Source organism: Somniosus microcephalus, chromosome 22 (assembly GCF_052327205.1).
Source record: "Somniosus microcephalus isolate GS21.2 chromosome 22, FLI_Smic_1.0, whole genome shotgun sequence".
NCBI lineage: Eukaryota > Metazoa > Chordata > Chondrichthyes > Squaliformes > Somniosidae > Somniosus > Somniosus microcephalus.
In genome coordinates this window covers 66,139,579-66,157,471 of record NC_141008.1, presented here as the reverse complement: position 1 = coordinate 66,157,471, position 17,893 = coordinate 66,139,579, and the positions used below count along the sequence as shown (strand labels likewise).

Below are 17,893 nucleotides of genomic sequence, written 5' to 3'. Positions count from 1 at the left end.
GTTTGGAGGCGGGAGTGGTGGGAAAATTGCAGAATCGGGGGGCAGGAACCCATCCCGCCCCCAACCCGCCTCCGTGCCAAGGTCCCAGGAGGTGAGTAACCGACCTGTGCTGGGAGCCGCCTCCCCGAGGCGGGAAGGGGATTAGTGCCAATTAACTGCCTGTTAACAGGTAGCTAACAGGCAGTTTTTTGCCTAATCCCTATTTTTAGCCCTGAAGTGCGGGCTGTCCGACGGCTCCGAACCACGCCAAGTTAGTGAGGCGGACCGTCGGTCTGCAGGGGTTGGAGGGGTCGAGATGTCCGTTGTGCAGGTGAGTGATGGGTGCATGTGTGCAGAGGTAAGTGTGTGAGGTAAGTGTAAAGTGTTTTAATAAGTTTTACTTACCTTTACTTTCTCCTGCAGGCTTCCTTCCTTCAGTTCTCGGGAGTCCCTCGGCTCACTGGCACAGAAAGCAGAATGGCCGCTGAACTGTCAAAAGCTGCAGCCTCTGCTTTCTGGTCTGGAGCGATCTCTAACTGAGTCTGAGTACAAGGACTCAAGTTAGAAGACAGATTGTCAGTGTTTGACAGCTTCACAGAGCTGTTAATCGCTGATTTTTCATCTGTCAAAAGCTCTTGACAGATGAAATGTCAATCGCTGACGTCACCAGTAACCAGGTGTCCCTTAATTGGCCTGCTGAGCCAGCTGGGCAGGCTTAACAAGGTCAATCAAGGGAAAATAGCGTGGGTTGGCCACAAGTCGATGGAGGCGGGACTACAACACAAAAAGTGGGAGCCCCGCCTCCAAAAGCTCCCCATTGACAAAATCGAGCCTGTTCTGTTCAATCCATTCTGTGCTGCTGGTATTAGTTCAGTGTCAATACCTGTCACATCTGCATGAGTCAGGGTATAGGATTTGTACGTGTCTGCCATTATTATTTACTTAATGCATTTTTCATACAATCATACAGCACAGAAGGAGGTCATTCGGTCCATTGTGCCTGTGCCGGCTCTTTGAAAGAGCGATCGAATTAGTTCCACTCACCCACTCTTTCCCCATAGCCCTGCAAATTTCTCCTTATCAAGTATTTATCCAGTTCCCTTTTGAAAGTTACTATTGATTCTGCTTCCACCACCCTTTCAGGTTGTGCTATCCAGATCATAACAACTCGCTACATAAAAAAATTCTCATTTCCCACCTTGATTTTTTGCCAATTATCTTAAATCTGTGTCCTCTGGTTATCGAACCACCTGCCAGTGGAAACAGTTTCTCCCTATCTATTCTATCAAAACCCTTCATAATTTTGAGGACCTCTATTAACTCTCCCCTTAACCTTCTCTGCTCTCAGGTGAACAATCCCAGCTTCTCTAGTCTCTCCAGATAACTGAAGCCCCTCATTCCTGGTACCATTCTGGTAAATCTCCTCTGCACCCTCTCCAAGGCCTTGACATCCTTCCTAAAGTGTGATGTTCAGAATTGGACACAATGCTCCAGCTGAGGCCCAACCAGTGATTTAGAAAGGTTTACATAACTTCCTTGCTTTTGTACTCTATGGCCGACGCCGGAATTACCGCCCCGGGCGGAGCCGCTTGCGCCAGCCCAATATTCAGATTCAACGCCCCAAACGGAAGCGGGGCGCTGCTCGAGGCGCCCCGCGTCCCTCTTGGGGCACTGCAACTGAATATCGCAGCGCAACGTGCCGCAGTGCAACACGCTGCGGCACGGTGCGTTGCGGTACTTCTTAAAGGGGAGGGGCCTGCACCAGCGCGATCGGAGATCGCGAGTGCCAGCAAAAGAGCCCGGCACCGAGGAGAAGTGCCGGGCTCTTGGGACACAGCCGGCACTGCCCGGGGTGGGGGGGGGGGGGGGCTCAGGAGGCCGGGGACGGCGGCGCGAGGAGGTGCTGGCAGGCGGCCAGCAATAAAAATGGCCGCCCCGCACCTCCCCTTTAATTAGCGCCACTACTGCCGCAGGTAGGCCCCCCTGAGCCGGTCGCAAATTGCGACCGGCGTTACAGCGGGGGGCGCAACCAAATATCGCGATCGGGGCGGTAGCGGGGCGCTGCGCACACCGATGACGTCATCGGTGGCAGCACAGTGCTACAGGCTAACGCCGCCATTCGCGCCCCGCTAAATTTCGCGGGTGGCGTGGCCAGTGGCGCTAAACCCACTAAGTGCCCTCTTTGGGCGCTAACTGGTGGCGCAGCCCAGCGAATTTCTAGGCCTATGCCTTTTTTTATATAAAGCCAAGGATTCCATTTTAATAGCCTTTTAACAGCCTTCTCAACTTGTCCTGCCACCTTCAAAGATTTGTGTTTGTGAATCCCCAGGTCTCTTTATACCTGCACCCCCTTTAAAATTGTGCCATTTAATTTATATTGCATTAGCTTATTTTTCCTTCGAAAATGCATCACTTCACACATCTCTTCATTAAATTTCATTTGTCATGGCCCCGATATTTACTCGGGGTCATGAATAGAGTGGTGGGGGCGGGAGGCGGGGGGTGGGGGCGTGGGGAAGGATTTCCTGACGGGATACTCGGAAGTAAGAGCTTCCCGGACGTCCTACAGACTTTAACTGCAGATGTTTAAAAAAACATTTTTAGTAGGTTTCCTGCCCGACAGTCAGCCCGATTGACAGGGAAACCCGGCCTCCATGGATTAAAAACAAAAATGCAGTTAAAATGGAAGCATTTTGGGGAGTCTAGAACCAGGGGTTACAGTCTTAGAATAAGGGGTCGGCCATTTAGGACTGAGATGAGGGGAAATTTCTTCACTCAGAGGGTGGTGAATCTTTGGAATTCTCTACCCCAGAGGGCTATGGAGGCTCAGTCGTTGAGTATATTCAAGACGGAGATCGATAAATTTTTGAATATTAAGGGAACCAAGGGATATGGGGATAGTTCAGGAAAGTGGAGATGAGGTAGAAGATCAGCCATGATCTTATTGAATGGTGGAGCAGGCTCGAGGGGCCAAATGGCCGACTCCTGCTCCTATTTCTTATGTTCTTATGTTATGTTCTTAAAAGATTTCAGTGACTGACCCGCCTCCTGAGAGCGGAATGGTCGCCTGCCCCTCCTGACCCGCCTCCGTTAAAAGTGGAAGTGGACGGGTTGGGGTCAGGTTTGAGATTTAGGAAAAATTTTACTTCCCACCCATCTGCCCTTGGGGATTAAAATTTCCCCCACATCTCTGCCCATTTCACCAGTCTGTCTATATGCTCCTGAAGTCTGCTACTATCCTCCCCACTGTTTGTGACATTTCCAGACTTTGTGTCATCTGCAAATTTTGGAATTATGCCCGCTATACCCAAGTCTAGTTCAATATATATCAATAAGGGCAGTGGTCCTAATGCTGACCCCTGGGGAACACCGCTGTAAAGTTCCCTCAAGTCTAATAAACAACTGTTCACCACTACTCTCTGTCTCTTAGCCAATTTCGTATCCAATTTTTTGTAGCCAATTTTTGTCGCTCTTTTTTGAAATAGCCTCAGCCCATCTGCTGTTGAAACCCACATCCAAACTGTTGTTACCTCTAGACTTGACTATTCCAACGCTCTCTTGGCCGGCCTCCCATCTTCCACCCTCCATAAACTTGAGCTCAATCCGAAACTCTGCTGCCCAAATCTTAACTCGCACCAAGTCACGTTTGCCCATCAACCCTGTGCTCGCTGGCTTCCATTAGCTCCCGCTCCCTGAACGTTTCAATTTTTAAAATTCTCATCCTTCTGTTCAAATCCTTCCATGGCCTCGCCCCCTCCCTATCTCTGTAACCTCCTCCAGCCCCTCCACCAATGTTCCCTGTAAGCTGCGCTTTGTTCTGCGTGGCCTCTTTCTGTGCATGTGCGGTGTTTCCAATGTAAAAGCCAGTGAGTGGCCTGCACGGGACCTTTGAGATTACTGCGCAGCCACGCGGCCGCGCACCTTAGCGGGAACATTGCCTACCACCCTCCAGGAGCTCTCCATTCCTCCAACCCTGGCCTCATGTACATGCCCCACTTCCTTCGTCCCATCTTTGGTGGCTGCGCCTTCCTTCAGCTGTCTAGCCGCTAAGCTCTGGAATTCCCTCCCTAAGCCTCTCCGCGTCTCTCTTCTCCTTTAAGACACTCCTTAAAACTGATCTCTTCGACCAAGCTTTTGGTTACCTGTCTTAATATCTCCTTCTTTGGCTCAGTGCCAATTTTTGTGTCTGCTTATGCGCCTGTGAAATGCTCTGGGACCTCTTACTATGATAAAGGTGCTATATAAATGCAAGTTGTTGTTTTCTATGAGTCAGTTCCCCAAATATCGGACTAAAGTCCGGCTGATGTAGAACTATCCTGAAATTGAATTCAATTGGCTGGAAGTTACTCTCTCTAATTTGTAGCCAAAAAACAGTAATTTCCTAAATCTGATTAGCAAACACATGTAGTACCTCCTTGTTGTCAAACTGTTTATATTTTTGTTGTCAATCTCAAAGTAATGGCAGCAAACTTGGAAATCAATGTTGGCAAAATCTGACTCTGGGTTCTTCAACAGCACATTCAAAATTTGGTTTATGATACTCCGACCTCTTTCAAATATGGGGCAAGTGGGAGGAGTTAAATGATCTTTAGGGCAATTTGGAGACAGCAAAAGTATGTCAATCAGAGATCTGTATCCCAATAGTAACTTTGCAGACTTCGATTTTATTAAAAACTTGCACCTTTAACACAGGAAAATGGCATAATCAGAAATAAATGGAGGAGATAAAAGGAGACATTAGGAAGGGTGGCCAAAAGCTCAGTCAAAGAGCTGGATTTTAAGGAGGTTCCTAAAGGCGGAGAGGCACAGAGGCTTAAGCTGAGAATTCCCAAAGCATGGGGTCTAGACAGATAAAGGTACAACAAAGGAAGGGAGGAATGGAAAAAAGGCCAGTGTCGGAGGAATGGAGAGTTTAGGGAGGGGACTGTAGGGCTAGAGGAGAGGGAGAGATGAGGCCATGAGGATGAGAATTTTAAGTTGGAGGTGTTGTAAGGACAGGAGTGAGCAGTACTTGCTATTCAATGTCTCAAACTACCAGGTTTTTGTCTGTTTCTGGTGGTGGGGGTGAAATACCCTTACTCCTTTGGCCAGGGCGAGGGGGAAACCGGCTACTATTATTTGGTTGATGCTTGGAAGAGTTACTCATGTTTTAATGATTTACCTTTTTACTGGAAGTTATCCACCTGCTATTTTTTTTCCAGTTTTGATAGGAAAACAGTCACTTACAATCAGAACTGCACATTACAGGAGTGCTGTGCTGACAGGAATAATTTGGAATCCGGTTACGATTAGCTCATAACGGGACTTGTCAGACTTCCTTATTCCACATCTGCATGCTTGCAAACTTGACTTTCGGTAAATATGGAAATTCCCAGTCATGCTTCTTCAAGCACTTGGTTAAGTGGAATTAATTCCACTTCTCTTTCTGCCCATCAATAAGTCATGCTCTCAGGCAGCATTCTCTCTAATCACTGACCTTTCCAACGTCACATGCCAGGAACAACTCTGCAAACTGCTGCCTCCACCAATCGTTTCGCCCTTTATGATGGAAAAAGCCTGAGCTGTGGGAGAGATATACGAGGAAATCCTGGAAAGGATTGTCAGACAGACTCTTAACGTAAGAGTACATATACTGGGGGAAGAAGAGAAAAAAAAACCTGTCATGATTCATTGAGACTCTGAAAGGTTTCCTGAGCGCACAGCGGGAGAGATTCTTGATTCCTGAGATGGAGCTTTAGGTAGGCTACTGACAGCATCCCACTGCCAGCACATTTAAACTGACAAGACTTCCTTTCCCATTAACTGTACTGGATAGTGGAGATATTCTCAGAGCAAACAGCTGCTTATCATCATAACTGCTTCTACATCAATGCAGTTATCTACTGTAAGGAACATTATAAAATCTGGTAAATATTTGCTTGCTGTGGGAACTGCCAGAACTTTCCTTATTCCAGATCTGTAGTACTACTGTAGTACCTAATACTCTGCGAAGCCTACATAGAGTATTCTCACAGTAACATTATGAATGCCTATAATATAAAACATGTCGGATTCTACTGGCCTGACTGAAATGATGGTATCATTGATGTACACAGGCTTGCTGCTTCAGGTAGCGAGAATCACCATCTGTTACACATTTGAACTTATCAAAGGGATCCATCAACAGTTAGGAATTCCAGAATCAATTCAGTTCAAGGATTAAAAATAACAATCCAAATTCAGACATAATCAATTCAGTGAACCCATCTCTATTTTAGGTTCATTTTCATTGTGGGTTCATGCCGATTTTCTTTCACTTGACCAGAATATGATTTACTTACATTTCTGCTCTACTCACAGCTCCGATACGGCAAGGGCATGGGAAAAGAGCAAGCAAATGGGATTAAGGTAAGTAAACCAATTGTGGAATTAGCACTAGCATGTGTTCAATGGGCCAAATGGCCACTTACGGCAGTGAATCCAAATCATCTGTTGATAAGGATTCAATTCATGCTAACCCAGTCTTCTTCTTCTTCTTCTTCTTCTTAGGCAGTCCCTCGGAACCGAGGATGACTTGCTTCCACATTAAAATTGAGTTCTCAGGTGACCGATGAGTCCAATGCAGGACCTACAGGGCTCGATTTTCATTGGGCCGTTGAGGCGGGATTGGAGGTGTGTGGGGGGTTAAAATCACGAAATCAGGGGGCACGAACCCATCCTGCCCCCAACCCGCCTCCATGCCAGTTTCAAAGGAGGCGGATACCCGACCTGTGCTGGGACCCGCCTCCCCGAGGCGCGAAGGGGATTAGTGCCAATTAACTGCCTGTTAACAGGTAGTTAACAGGCAGTTTTTAGCCTAATCCCTATTTTTATCCCTGAAGTGTGGGATTCCCGATGGTTCCAAACCACGGCAAGTTAGCGAGACGGACCGTCGGGCTGAAGGGCTTGGAGGGTTCGAGATGTCCGGTGTTCAGGTGAGTGATGGGTGCATGAGTGCAGAGGTAAGTGTGTTTGGTGTGTGTAAAGTGTTTAAATAAGTTTTACTTACCTTTACTTACCTTTACAGCCTTCCTTCCTTCAGGTCTCGGGAGTCCCTCATCTCACCGGCACAGAAAGCAGAATGGCCGCGAGCTGTCAAAATCTGCAGCATTCAGCTTTCTGTTCTGGAGAGATCTCTAAATCAGCCTGAAAGGAAGGAATTAACTTAGAGTACAGATTGTCAGTGTTTGACAGCTTCAAAGAGCTGTCAAACGCTGATATTTCATCTGTCACAAGCTCTTGACAGATGAAATGTCAATCTGTGATGTCACCTGTTGCCGGGTGGCCCTTAATTGACCTGCTGAGCCCGCTGGGTGGGCTCAACAAGGTCAATCAAGTGAAAATCGCGTGGGTTGGCCACAACTCGATGGAGACAGGACTACAACCCCAAAAGTTGTAGTCCTGCCTCCTACACGCCTCCAGTCTCAAGATCCAGCCCACAGTCTCTGTCAAAGGTGGAGCTGACGGTGGTTGAAGGGGTGGGTGGGGTGCTTGGGTTGACGTGCGCTGCTTGCGTTTGGCTTCCGCTTGCTCCCGGCGAAGAGACTCGAGGTGTTCAGCGCCTTCCCGGATGCTTCTCCTCCACTCTGTGCGGTCTTGGGCCAGGGATTCCCAGGTGTCAGTGGGGATGTTGCACTTTTTCAATGAGGCTTTGAGGGTGTCCTTGAAGTGTTTCCTCTGCCCACCTGGGGCTCTCTTGCTGTGTCGGAGCTCCGAGTAGAGCGCTTGTTTTGGGAGTCTCGTATCGGGCATGCAGACGATGCGGCCCGTCCATCGGAATTGATCGAGCGTGGTCAAAGCTTCGATGCTGGGGATGTTGGCCTGAGCAAGAACACTGATGTTGGTGTGCCTATCCTGCCAATGGATTTGCAGGATCTTGCGGAGGCAGCATTGGTGGTACCTCTCCAGTGCTTTGAGGTGCCTGCTGTACATGGTCCATGTCTCTGAAGCATACAGCAGGGCGGGTATCACTGCTGCTCTGTAGACCATGAGCTTAGTGCCGGGTTTGAGGTCCTGGTCTTCAAACATTCTCTTCCTCAGGCGACCGAAGGCTAACCCAGTATAGCTTTAAACAGTTCCTTGTTGCAGTCATGGTCGGTTTGCATCACCTACTCAGAAGATCATGGGTTCAAGCTCCACTCCAGGATTTGAGCACATAATCTACTTTGGCAATTCAGTGGGTACTGCATTATTGGAAGTGTCATCCTTTGGATAACACATTAAACCAACTTGTCTGCCTCTTGCAGTGGTTAAGGTAGGTGTTAGAGATCTCATGGCACTATTCAATAAGAGCAGGGAGTTCTCTTCCACCAACACCACCAAAAATAGATTCGCGGCTCATTCTGTCATTGCTGTTGTGCGGTAATGCTGTGCAAAATAGTTGCCCTGTTGGCCGACATAAGTAGGCCAACAGGGCAATTGAACTTCAAAATTAATTTACTATATGTCAAACACTTTGCGATACTTCCAAGAGGTTTGATAAGGCTCTATGTAGGTGCAAGCTCTTCCTTCGTTCTTGCTTATCTGGTGTTAATGAAACCTCGTAACCTTCCTATTATCAACAAAGTACCGAAATGAACACACTATCATGTTAAAAGTGTTACATCCTATTATATTTCACAGAGAAAACTTAAGGCTATTTAATATAGCACAGACGTATAAACATTTCAAATTGATTTATACGCTAATCCACCGAATATGCAAGAGACTATAATCTTCTGTTTCCATACAATTTTAGGAATGTAACTGGAATGCCTTGCGACAATGCTTTCCATTGTGGTTTAGCCAAATTCCCCTTAATGAGAACAGAATGCTGGTGGGTGCGGAGGGTGAGTGGGGGGGTGGGGCGGGGGGGGGGTGGGGGTGGGGCGGGGGGGAGCAGGGGGGTGGGGGGATGGTTGCGGTCTGCACTCACGGTGTTGGCCTGCTTTTTCTCATTTTGGGACTGGCAGACCCAATATGGTTGATTTTAACTCTGGCCGATAGTGTAAAATAGATGATAGATAGTGAATCGGCAGCACGTTTTACTTCTCTCCTGATTTTTATTTCTAAGAATTGAATGGAAATAAAAATTGAGAGAGATGTAAACCGGGCTGCCGATTCATTAATGCCTTTTTTACATTACTGCACAAAGTCCAAGATCTACCCCACAGTTTTTTGCCAGAATTTCTTTTTGAACCCCCGCATTTGCTATTTTTCCTCTTTCTCTATTTCCCCTCATTTTTTAATTTTTTGTTTGTGCAGGTTCTTCCATTACTTTGCTGTCATAACTAATTGCGCACTTTTTTAATGTCTTTCTACTGGCTCACCGATGATGGTTTATATCATCTAACAGTTTTCTATTAAGCATTCAGCAAACTAACTCCTTCTCTGTGACTGATGTATCTTGTTTCTCTCCTCTCCTCTTCTCTCTATTTTTTCCAACTTTACTAAAATACTTACCTAACGTTTAGCCTTCTGTAACAATGAATGGCAAACAACCAACGTATTTACTGAGGGAGTGCTACTTTGTTTGAGAGGCCATCTTTCAGATGATGTGTTAAACTAAGGCCCATATCTGCTCTCACAGGTGAATACAACGGCGGGAATTTTGCCGGCGCTCAGGGGGCAGGTTTGGAGGCGGGACATCTGGCAAAATCGCAAAGATTGACAGCGGGGAGGAAACCCGCAGTCAACCCACCTCCAATCAATCTTCCCAAGTGTTGGGTCCCCGATTTGTGCATGGGCCCGACATCTAGCAACGGGAAGAGGATTATAGCCACTTAACTGCTTGTTAAAGGTTGTTAACAGGCTCTTTTTCAATTTTGACACTTTTGGCAGGATTTTCACTGGGCCGTGGAAGTGGGATTGGAGGCGTGTGGGGGGTTAAAATCTCGAAATTGGGGGGCACGAACCCATCCCGCCCCCAACCCACCTCCATGCCAGTTTCAAAGGAGGCGGATACCCAACCTGTGCTGGGACCCGCCTCCCCGAGACGGGAAGGGGATTAGTGCCAATTAACTGCCTGTTAACAGGCAGTTTTTTGCCTAATCCCTATTTTTATTCCTGAAGTTAGCGAGGCGGGCTGTCAGTCTGCAGGACTTGGAGGGTTCGAGATGTCCGGTGTTCAGGTGAGTGATGGGTGCATGAGTGCAGAGGTAAGTGTGTTTGGTGTGTGTAAAGTGTTTAAATAAGTTTTACTTACCTTTACAGCCTTCCTTCCTTCAGGTCTCGGGAGTCCCTCATCTCACCGGCACAGAAAGCAGAATGGCCGCGAGCTGTCAAAAGTTGCAGCATTCAGTTTTCTGTTCTGGAGAGATCTCTAAATCAGCCTGAGAGGAAGGAATTAACTTAGTGTACAGATTGTCAGTGTTTGACAGCTTCAAAGAGCTGTCAAACGCTGATATTTCATCTGTCAAAAGCTCTTGACAGATGAAATGTCAATCTGTGATGTCACCTGTTGCCGGGTGGCCCTTAATTGGCCTGCTGAGCCCGCTGGGCGGGCTCAACAAGGTCAATCAAGTGGGTTGGCCACAACTCGATGGAGGCAGGACTACAACCCCGAAAGTTGTAGTCCCGCCTCCTACACGCCTCCAGAAACAAAATCCAGCCCTTCTACTTCGGGCTTCCCGACACCCGGACACCACGCCAGGTAAGTGTGGCGTGTTGTGAGTCTTGTGTAATGCTTCTGCATTGATGACAGCTGCAGAAGTGGTGTGAAGGATCCAATGGTGCACTGCTGAGTTTCAGAGGTAAGAAAATGTTGGGAAATTCATTTTTAATGCATTTAGACTTTTCTGTAGGTAACAAGTTTTGAATTGCATGTGTAGTCCCACCTCATTGGGAGAACCTCTCTCACCAGTGACAGATTACTTCTGTAACCTCACCTGCAGCTGCCATCTGTTCTAGCCTAAGGAGGGAGTCACTGGAGAGCCTGGGTGCAAGAACTCACCTGTGAACAGTCATTGTCAGTGCTTGCAGTGCCTCAATACTGTCAAACACTGAGAAATGAGCTGTCAAAGAAAAATTGTGCATGGTTTCTTTAAGAAAACTGGCAGATGACACGTCATCAAATGACGTCATCTGACCGGCTTCGTCTTAATTGGCCGGCAAGTCTGCAGGGCGGGCTTAACAAGACCAACTGACGTAAAATCACGTCTGTGGGCCAAATGTAGTTGAGGGCGGGACTGGAACCCGGAAGCCACCTGACCCGCTCCCAAGCCGCATCAATCGAGAAAATCGCAGCCGAAATATCCCACGGTACAATTCAAGGAAGAGCAGGGAAGTTCTCCCTGGCGTCCTGACCAACTTTTATCCCGCAACAAATACCACCAAACCAAATTATCTGGTCACTTATCTCATTTTGGTTAGTGGGGCCTTGCTGTTTGCAAATTGGCTGCTGTGTTTACACTTCAAAAGTAATTTATTGGTTGTGAAGTGCTTTTGGACCACCTAAGCATGTGAAAGGCACTATATAAATGGAGGTTCTCTCTTTCAATTTGAATGTATCAAATAAGCCTGTCCATCCCACACACTTATATTGCTTTCACTGTAGTGAATCAACAGTGTGACAAAGATATTAATATTATTGTCAGGAGGAATTAATCCCAGCCTTGTATGTATCAGCCAATGAGAATTCATCACTATCTACGACTATTTCATATTTAAATTGCTTTCTGTCTCTAATCTTCAGCAACATAAAGCCTCAGCAAAGAGATTACAGAGCTTTGCAGCAGTTTTCAAGGATAAGGCATTGGATCGAAAAACATTCCTGACAGAACAATTTTATCAACAGTTTGTTAAGATGTTCTAACATTTTACATTGTATAATGTATACATATCTATGTTAGGTTTTTCTCCCCTTGAGTTTTAAACTCTGCTGAAAATTTGGCGCAAGGATTTCCATTACGTTGAGAAAGACACTACCCTCTGCACCTCCCCTCGCCCCACCCACCCCCCCACCCTTCTATTTCCTTCCAAGGTTTCTTGCAATAGCATTTTTCCTTCTGTCTTTCAGCTGAGGGGGCTGGGCAACTGGGAGCCAGTGAGTCTCTGCAACTACTACTAATGCTGCTCGGTGTTGAGCAAGAAAGCTGCATAGGCCACAAGGCAAAACAGAATGCCAGCTATTGTTCTCACAGTGAGGAGCGCCTCATCTCAGGGCTTTTTCGATTGCTCTGTTCATTTGTTTACCTCAATTTAACTGAAATATAATATTCCTGATAAATAGGATTTGAGATTTAAAAAATAAAAATGTAACAGAAAACGTAGGTAGAAATGATCACATTGAGGATCAGCAAGAATCTACATATCTGCATGTTTTTTTTACATTTGTGATGATAAGCAAATGTATTCCTGCTGTCTATTTCAGGATCTATTTGAGGTTGAAGGGACAACAGCCAGGGCCCACAATGTTTGGGATATGAAATTGGTTGATACAGTAGAATAAAACAAACACAAAATACTGCAGATGCTGGAAATATGAAATAAAAACAGAAAATGCTGGAAACACTGCAAGTTAGGCAGCATCCGCGGAGAGAGAAACAGAATTAACATTTCGGTACAATTTTAAAGGGGGTGCAGAAACAGAGAGACCTGGGGGTTTACATACACACATCTTTGAAGGTGGCAGGACTAGTTGAGAAGTCAGTTAAATAAGCATATGGGATCTGTGGTTTTATAAAGAGAGGCATGGCTTACAAAAGCAAGGAAGTTATGCTAAACCTTCATAAATCACTGGTTAAGTGTCAGCTGGAGTATTGTATCCAACTGTGGACACCACTCTTTAGGAAGGATGTCCAAAGCCTTGGAGAGGGTGCAGAGGAGATTTACTAGAATGGTACCAGGGTTGTGGGTCTTCAGTTACGTGGAGAGACTAGAGAAGCTGGGGTTGTTCTCCTTAGAGCAGAGAAGGTTTAGGGGAGATTTAATAGAGGAGTTCAAAATCAATCATGAAGGGTTTTGATAGAGTAGATAGGGAGAAATTGCTTCCAGCGGCAGAAGGGTCAGTGACCAAAGGATACAGATTTATGGTAATTGGCAAAAGAACCAGAGGCGATATAAGGAAAATTTTTTTTTTTTACACAGCAATCTGGAGTGCACTGCCAGAGCAGGTGGTGGAAACAGATTCAATAATAACTTTCAAAAGAGAATTGGATAACTGCTTGAAGGGGAAAAATCTGCAGTGCAATGGGGAAAGGGCAGGGGAATGGGACTAATTGGATCGCACTTTCAAAGAGGCGCCGTAGGCACAGTGGATCGATTGGCCTCCTTCTGTGCTTCTATGATTCTATGACCTTTCATCAGAACTGGTACAAGTTGTTCTCTTTTTCGATCTGCACAGAGGAGTTAAAGCCAGATCGGGTCACACAGGGAGAGAGGCGCAGGTGAGTGAGAAAATAGCCGGTGAGAGTGAAAGAGAGAAACCAGTGATAGAGAGAGGAGAGGTAGCCAGAACTGAAGAGATGTTGCAGAGAGCATGGGTAGAGCCACAGGTGAGAGATTGACTGGGGCAATTCAAAGAACCACTCGTGTATGAGGGAGCAGTGAACAGAGAAGATGGAGGTTGAGCACCTGATAACAGTTGATAAGTGTGAGCAACAGCTAGGCAACATTAAATACCATCGGCTTCAGAGGCAAGAAAACAGGTTATCTGAGCAACTAGTTAAAATATTTGTTAGATTGTACTGGATCAACATTGCAGATGGATCTGGTATTTCTGGCTAGTTATTAAACTAGAAACCTGTAAATACTAAAGTAGGAGATGATAAAGGACAGAGGTCTTACTAGCAGTATGAAAGTAAAGATACATAGCAATCCCAGTCCCAACCTGGGATCCCAAGATTGAATCTCGAAATCTCAATTGGCATCCATGATAGCAAAACTTATTTTCTTCTGTGTTCAGTGACTTCAGTGGTGAGTAAAATATTGAGTTATTGCTGTTATTATATATATGTGCTGATCACATATGGCAGTAATATGTCCATTCTCAGGAACTAATGTCATTCCAACTCCCCCTGTCACTAACAGCAGGTTTGTATTCAGTGTTTAAAGGGTGTAAAATTGACTCTTCAAGCTTCATTTGACTGAGCAGACTTTGCATAAGTGCTTGCTAGTGAAATACAATAGGCCCAATCATACTTTAGCTGTTTATACAATCCCTAATCCCCACTAATTCCAAAGGGTCATAGCACCCGATTAACAAGATGCAAATTAAACTCTTGCCATTACCCTTTGTTTAACACACAGGAATTACATTTGCTAATCCAGTTATAGATTATTTGGAACACCAGCCAAGAGGTCCACCTTTAAAGCAAACAATCCTTGCTTAAACTTCCAGTACGCAGCAATTCTTCCCAGCACTGGAAATGTGACTGAGCTGTGCAGATATTCCCTTTAATTAAATAACCATGACCTGGTTTGTATTTACAGACTAGAAATCTACAACTACCGTGTTCTCAACTGTTAATCTTGGTCAAACCAGTCTAACAATACAGCTAGCGAGATCAATAGATATATATTAATGCCTCCATATTATCTGATCTACACCTGTTCCAGGACCATGCTGTCACAAATTTAGGTTGTTTACTGAAACATATACATGAGTTAAAATTACACATCAGGTTCTCATGGTACATGAGAGTTGTGTATTCAGGGTGTGCCTTTACTGTACGCTCAAAGAATTTGACATACATCATTTACACTCACTTCCTATAGATAATACCGTGCTTATGCCCAGAAGTGGCAGTCCAAATGCAGTTTTGAGAGTACGGAGACAATTATTCCAGTTGTGCGTTTGGGCCGTATACACTGTGACACAACTTCACTAATTATGAAAAAAAAATAAAACAACACAACAACATCTTCCATTTATATAGCACCTTTAATGTAGTAAAAATGTCCCAAGGCGCTTCACAGGAGCATTAGCAGACAAAATTTGGCATCGAGCCACATAAAGAAATATTAGGAAAGGTGAACAAAAGCTTAGTCAAAGAGGTTGGTTTTAAGGAGCAGCTTAAAGGAGGAGAGAGGCAGAGAGGTTTAGAGAGGGCATTCTAGAGTTTAGGGCCTAGCCAGCTGAAAGAACAGCCACGAATGGTGGAGTGATGAAAATCGGGGATGCGCAGGAGGCCAGAATTGGAGGAGTGCAGAGATCGCGGAGAATTGTGGGGCTGGAGGAGGTTACAGAGATAGGGAGGGGCGAGGCCATGGAGGGATTTGAACACAAGGATGAGAATTTTAAAATAGAGGCGTTGCCAGACCAGGAGCCAGTGTAGGTCAGCGGGCACAGAGCATCATCACCAGCCCATTTGCCACATGTTACATCATACCCACTTGTTTAGCAGTTCAATCACTTTAAGTTTAAATTTATACGCAACATGTAGGCATACATTTTTAAATTTAATTCTTGGGATGAGGGTGTCACTGGCAAGGCCAGCATTTATTGCCCATCCCTAATTGCAAGTAGAAGGTGGTGGTGAGCCTTCTTCTTGAAACACTGCAATCCTTGTGGTGAAGGTACTCCCACAGTGCTGTTAGGTGGGGAGTTCTAGGATTTTGACCCAGCGATGACGAAGGAACAGTGATATACATCCAAGTCAGGATGGTGTGTGACTTGGAGGGGAATTTGGAGGTGGTGGTGTTCCCATGCGCCTGCTGCCCTTGTCCTTCTAGGTGGAAGAGGTCGTGGGTTTGGGAGGTGCTGCTGAAGAAGCCTTGGCGAGTTGCTGCAGTGCATCCTGTGGATCGTGCACACTGCAGCCACGGTACGCCGGTGGTTAAGGGAGTGGAAAGGCTTTGGGGAGTCAGGAGGTAAGCCATTCACTGCAGAATAGCCAACCTCTGACCTTTTCCATTTAGCAACATTTTAATGAGGAAGTTGGGGGGGGGTTACTTTTCGTTTTAACAAAAATAATCTTAATAAGAAATTTGTAAGTCTAATTTTTCTTCAGTGTTCTTTCCTTTTCATTTTAGTTATTGAAACATTGGGCCTGTTTTTCATGGCTTTGATGTGCACCAGTCTAAAAGAGGTTTTCTCTTTAAAATTCAGTCAGTGCAATATAAATGTGCTCAGGCACTAGACATGACATTCATTAGACATGACGTTCACATTTTCATTTCCTGTGGTTACTTAACAGGTTTCGTGTAACTTGTTCATCGTGTTTTGTAAATGTGCAAAGACAGCCTATCTGTCAGTCCCACAGTGTTTGTGTTTCAGTACGACATAAGCAGTATGCGTGCCCATAAGGTTGGATTTTAAACAGTGGTACAAAGAAAATTATAGTTTATCCCTGCAGAGTTGTATTTTTAGCCCTGGCACTGTGTCAAGCACTGGGTTTGTTCTAGGTTGAGTAGCACTGACATTTTTTCTTAATGCATCCAACAACAGTGCCAAGCACTCCTGGGTCAGGTACTGCATGGTTCGCATGCTGGGAAAATATACCTGGGAACACCAAAAACTAGCCTTAATCCCAAAATGAGAATGGTGTCAGTGCGACATTTGCTTTTCCCACATTAGTCAGCTGTTTGCTTTCTCTTCCTAATTGCTCAGTCTGCGTTGATAGGCAGAAAAATATTGTGAGCTAGATTTATTGGGAAGTGGGGTGAGACAAAGAAAACTTCTTACTACTGAGATGCATCGACATATTATAGAACCTATAAGAGAAAAAAACCCACCCATCTCATCAGTCTGGGCATGATTTACACTCAGGTCACGAGGGGCAAGAGCACTGATGGAACCCACTACACCACCCACTCACCATTAAAGAATCCACCCGCAGCAATAGAAAGCTTTGTTTCACACAGGACATAAAGTCATGGCAGTTCATGAATAAATGCTTTCACATATTGCACTGGACTTTCCAAAAGCAGAAATGATGTTGATGTAGTTTTAGTGCTTTATCACTTCAGCAGTGACTTCCCACTTTCAAAGTGGATCTGAAAGTTTAATCATTAGGTTGCAGTTTAACAGAATACTGCTAAAATCTAGGACGGAAACAAAAGCTAACTGTTCCAGTGTGATTTGCACTTACTCAGAGCTTCTTATCTATCTGTATTGAGATACAAAAAGCCATGCTCCAGAGTAGGTTCTAGCCTAGAAATTCCTGTGGTAGCCTCTTTGACACAGGGCCAGGGCGGAACATTCACCTGCCTCATGGATGCAGCCCTGCCCCCCCGTCCCAAAGGATCTGAGACATTAGCATATTTCGGGTGGGTGCCCAGGCCACCGATCGTGCAATTGGGGTGCCCACCTTAGTCGGGGAGGGAGAGGAGAGAGATGGTAGTGACACTTTGTCACATCATAAGTGTTGGCTAAGATCTTATTTTCTTAAAGATAATTCTAATTTCAACTTTGATGTAGGGAACCTGCCCTTTGAAAGGGCAGCAGCCCATTTCTGCCAGGATCTGGTCCTAGGCACGCTAGTGTGCCCGCTTTGTTATATCTACTGGAGGCAATGAAGGCAGAACTGGTGGGAATTCCAGCAGATGATGTCATCTCGCCAGTCCCACCTCTTTCTGTGATATCCGCATGGAAGAGGTAAATACAGGAAGTGCCCACTCCCACAGCGCTCGGATTTTGGCAAGATGTAAAGTAACGGTGTAGACGCAGCATCATTTCGCCCCTACAGTTAACAAGATATAAATCCAACAGTCCCATCTGTCTTTGAATCTCCAGCTTCATTTCACTCGTTCCCTAATTGCACTGCAGGACCAATCCAGTTGTGACCCAGATTCATGCTTGTCTCAACATACCATTTGTGGAACTTTTGAACAGCAGAGGAGGAATAATGAGCAGACTTCACAATTACCAGGGAAATATTAAAATCCATACAGGGTAATTATTTTACACATTTGCCCTTTTAAAGAAAAGAATCATTTTCTGCTGAAATTACACAATCTATATCCTTTCATGTTTGCT

At 45.5% G+C, this 17,893-nt stretch overlaps 1 protein-coding gene across 1 annotated transcript in view; it reads right to left on the bottom strand.

Moving 5' to 3' along the window:
* LOC147102483 (EF-hand calcium-binding domain-containing protein 5-like) overlaps positions 1-17,893 on the bottom strand; it is a 197,148-nt gene that overhangs the window by 97,667 nt on the left and 81,588 nt on the right. Inside the window, exon 6 of the mRNA XM_085965119.1 lies at positions 5,456-5,611. Coding sequence (XP_085821245.1) covers positions 5,456-5,611 — 156 coding nt within the window. The remainder of the gene's footprint in view (positions 1-5,455; positions 5,612-17,893) is intronic.